We start from the raw sequence: 2,935 nt of genomic DNA on the forward strand, positions 1-2,935 counted from the left end.
AAAAAAAAAAAAAAATTTCACAATCCTAGGTAGGGATTCTGAAACTCTAGGGTCTTACATTATCAATAGTAACTAAGTTTTATGCAGTAAAATTACAAAAGTAATAGAAAGTAATTACTAATTTCTAGCACTTTCCAGGGTTGAGTGTTTTACAGATTTTAATACTATTATTACGTAGACTGACACTATCAACCATGGATAGTACTAATTAAAAATTTAGTACCTTCTACTAACCACATCTTTAACAGCTAATGGCTACCATATTGGGCAGAATAAATATATAGAGCATTTCCAGCATTACAGAAGGTTCTATTGAACAGTGGTGATCTAAACATCTAAGGAAATTTTGATTTTTCTTTGTCTTTCTAGGAAGAGAGACATCATGCAAAATATTGTACAGATTTTGGAATCAGTACAGTTGAAATGGGAACTGTTTCAGAGCTGGACAGACTTTTCAAGGCTTCATCTCTCTAATAAACTGGCCATTTTTGGAATTGGTTATAACACCCGTTGGAAAGAGGATATCCGTTACCATTATGCTGAGATCAGCTCCCAGGTGCCTCTTGGCAAGCGACTCCGCGAGTACTTCAACTCTGAAAAGCCTGAGGGACGGATCATTATGACCCGAGTACAGAAAATGAACTGGAAAAATGTTTACTACAAATTTTTAGAGATCACGATAAGCGAAGCTAGGTGCCTGGAGCTGCACATGGAAATTGACTGGATACCCATTGCCCACTCCAAACCAACCGGTGGGAACGTTGTTCAGTATTTATTGCCAGGAGGCATTCCCAAAAGCCCAGGCCTTTATGCCATTGGCTATGAAGAATGTATTGAGAGGCCTCCCTCACCCCACATGGAGCGACGTTCCCTGGACCCCGGAAAGGAGGGCCGGGTTGACTTGGAGACCCTTTCAGCACAAGCCTCATTACAGGTGGAAATAGAACCCACCCGAATTATCTATTGCTACCTCGGGATTGCTGAGGTCAGGACTCTGCAGCAATGTTTATTTCTACATTTCCAAGCAAATACCAAAACCTTCAGCAAAGACTGGGTTGGTATTAATGGATTTTTGTCTCAGAACTGTATTGTGGATCCCGGAGTTTCCCCTAAATCCATCTACATCAAATTTGTAGAAGTAGAGAGGGATTTTCTTTCCGCTGGCTCTTTAGTTGAATGCCTGGAAAAAGCCATTGGATACCCCTTAAAATTTAACAACTGAATGTCATCCTTCATAAGGATTCAGGCTCTGACCTCCCTCTCCTCTGCTCCCTTCCATTACCCAGACTGTCCCTCGTCCAGACGCTACCATCAAACTCTTTATGGAAAAGCTTTCCACAATCGGGCCAGTACAACTTTTAAGGAATTATGGTAGACTTTGGGCAGAAAACACAGACCTCACCTGAAAATGCTCATTTTGAGCAAGCAACATACCCAGTGAACTTGCATGGTGGGTCAGCTGTTTCTTTTTTAAAAAACAAAAAACAATTTTTAAATGGATTTTAGAGCCCGAATATAAACAAATGTAGGTACATTCCATATTGGACAAAACTTATACTTTGAGTTTCATATGAAATTGAAAAATTGTATTTTTTTCACAATGTTTCATTTTTACACATCTCTATGTCTATATAAGTATTATTTACAATCCTGAATAAATAAGCAATAGACAATGGCAAGTTAAATCTTGAGTCACAGTAAATAAGACTGTTTTTCAATATCACCCTTAGCTGTGATTGTATATAATTTAGACTTTCATTTTTTCATCAACCAAGTGTTTTGCTCTTCCCAGTCAGTGTTGCCTGCAAAGAACTTTGTTTCTGTGGTGTACCAATTTTACAGTTGTGTTGCCATTTAAACTTTTTTTTTTTTAAAAAAAAAAACAATATTAAAGTAATTCCTGACCTCTTGGTGTACTAGTTGAGCGTTTTGTAACAGTGTGGCGGCACCCGCTGTGGGCGCTGCGCTATGCACATACTGAACAGCAGGATATCATCACTTTCTTTCACACTCTCTGCCCCGCTGACCAGTGTCATCTTGCCAGAGTACCTAAGGCACTGGATACTCAATTTGTATTTCTCTTCTGACTCTAGCATATGAATTTATAAGAGACTTTTATGCTTTACCTTACACACAGCAGGGGCAACTCTCAAGGAGACACGTGGAGAACAATGTCGTGATGCTCTGTTTAAGAAGAGGAGAGAGGAGATCCAATAGAAACATCCAGAAACATTTTTTAAAGTGATTGATAGGTTAGGCAGTAATAAAGGTACGTTCCTTGGAGAGCTAAGTAGCTTTCTAATGTCTAAACTCTAAGGATCACCCAGCACTACACTTGGAGGTTATGACTTGGTCATGACTAGCTTACTAGGAGGCTAATCACTTTGGTCTTGAAGCAGGAACTTGCTAGACTGGTAGCTTACTTTACATTAATTTAATGATTCCCCAGTATCTCTCAGGTGCCCTACTTTAAACACACGCAAGTACAGGTAAGAGATATAATTCTCCCAGTTTTTCTATACTGCTGAAGTTATAATTGCATGTATATAAAATGTTCTTTTGTTTTCTGCAACCTAGATGGACTCAGTGATTTTCTCATTCTGATATCCCTTATTGGTTGATGCATATTTATTTTTCTAATGGATGGAGAGTTCATAATCAATGGAATGATTAAAAAGCTAGTGTCAGGCCCTCCCTGGTGGTGCAGTGGGTTAAAGCACAGCACTATGAAACTAAAGCCACTTCAGCAAGAGTTTGATTCCTGGACAGAGAAGTGACCATAGAGTGGCAGACTTCTGACCCACCCACTGCTCCCCTCAGCAGTATAATTTGTCAACTGGCCTGTTCTGCTCCCCATTCTCTCTCTGGTGATTCTTCTCACTGCTCTTGCATCTCTGACCTATACCCCAGTTCTCTGTGCATAAATAAATAAATC

General features: G+C 39.5%; 1 protein-coding gene across 2 annotated transcripts in view; it reads left to right on the forward strand.

Annotated features, from left to right (window-relative positions):
• MSANTD2 (Myb/SANT-like DNA-binding domain containing 2) overlaps positions 1 to 1,908 on the forward strand; it is a 30,940-nt gene extending 29,032 nt beyond the window's left edge. For both annotated transcript variants that reach the window (XM_004689135.2, XM_004689136.2), the window contains exon 4: positions 370 to 1,908. In XM_004689135.2, coding sequence (XP_004689192.1) covers positions 370 to 1,222 — 853 coding nt within the window. In that variant the 3' untranslated portion in view covers positions 1,223 to 1,908. The remainder of the gene's footprint in view (positions 1 to 369) is intronic.
• Positions 1,909 to 2,935: the final 1,027 nt, after the last annotated feature.

This window comes from Condylura cristata, unplaced genomic scaffold, assembly GCF_000260355.1.
Source record: "Condylura cristata isolate star-nosed mole 26May11 unplaced genomic scaffold, ConCri1.0 scaffold00025, whole genome shotgun sequence".
Classification (NCBI taxonomy): Eukaryota; Metazoa; Chordata; class Mammalia; order Eulipotyphla; family Talpidae; genus Condylura; species Condylura cristata.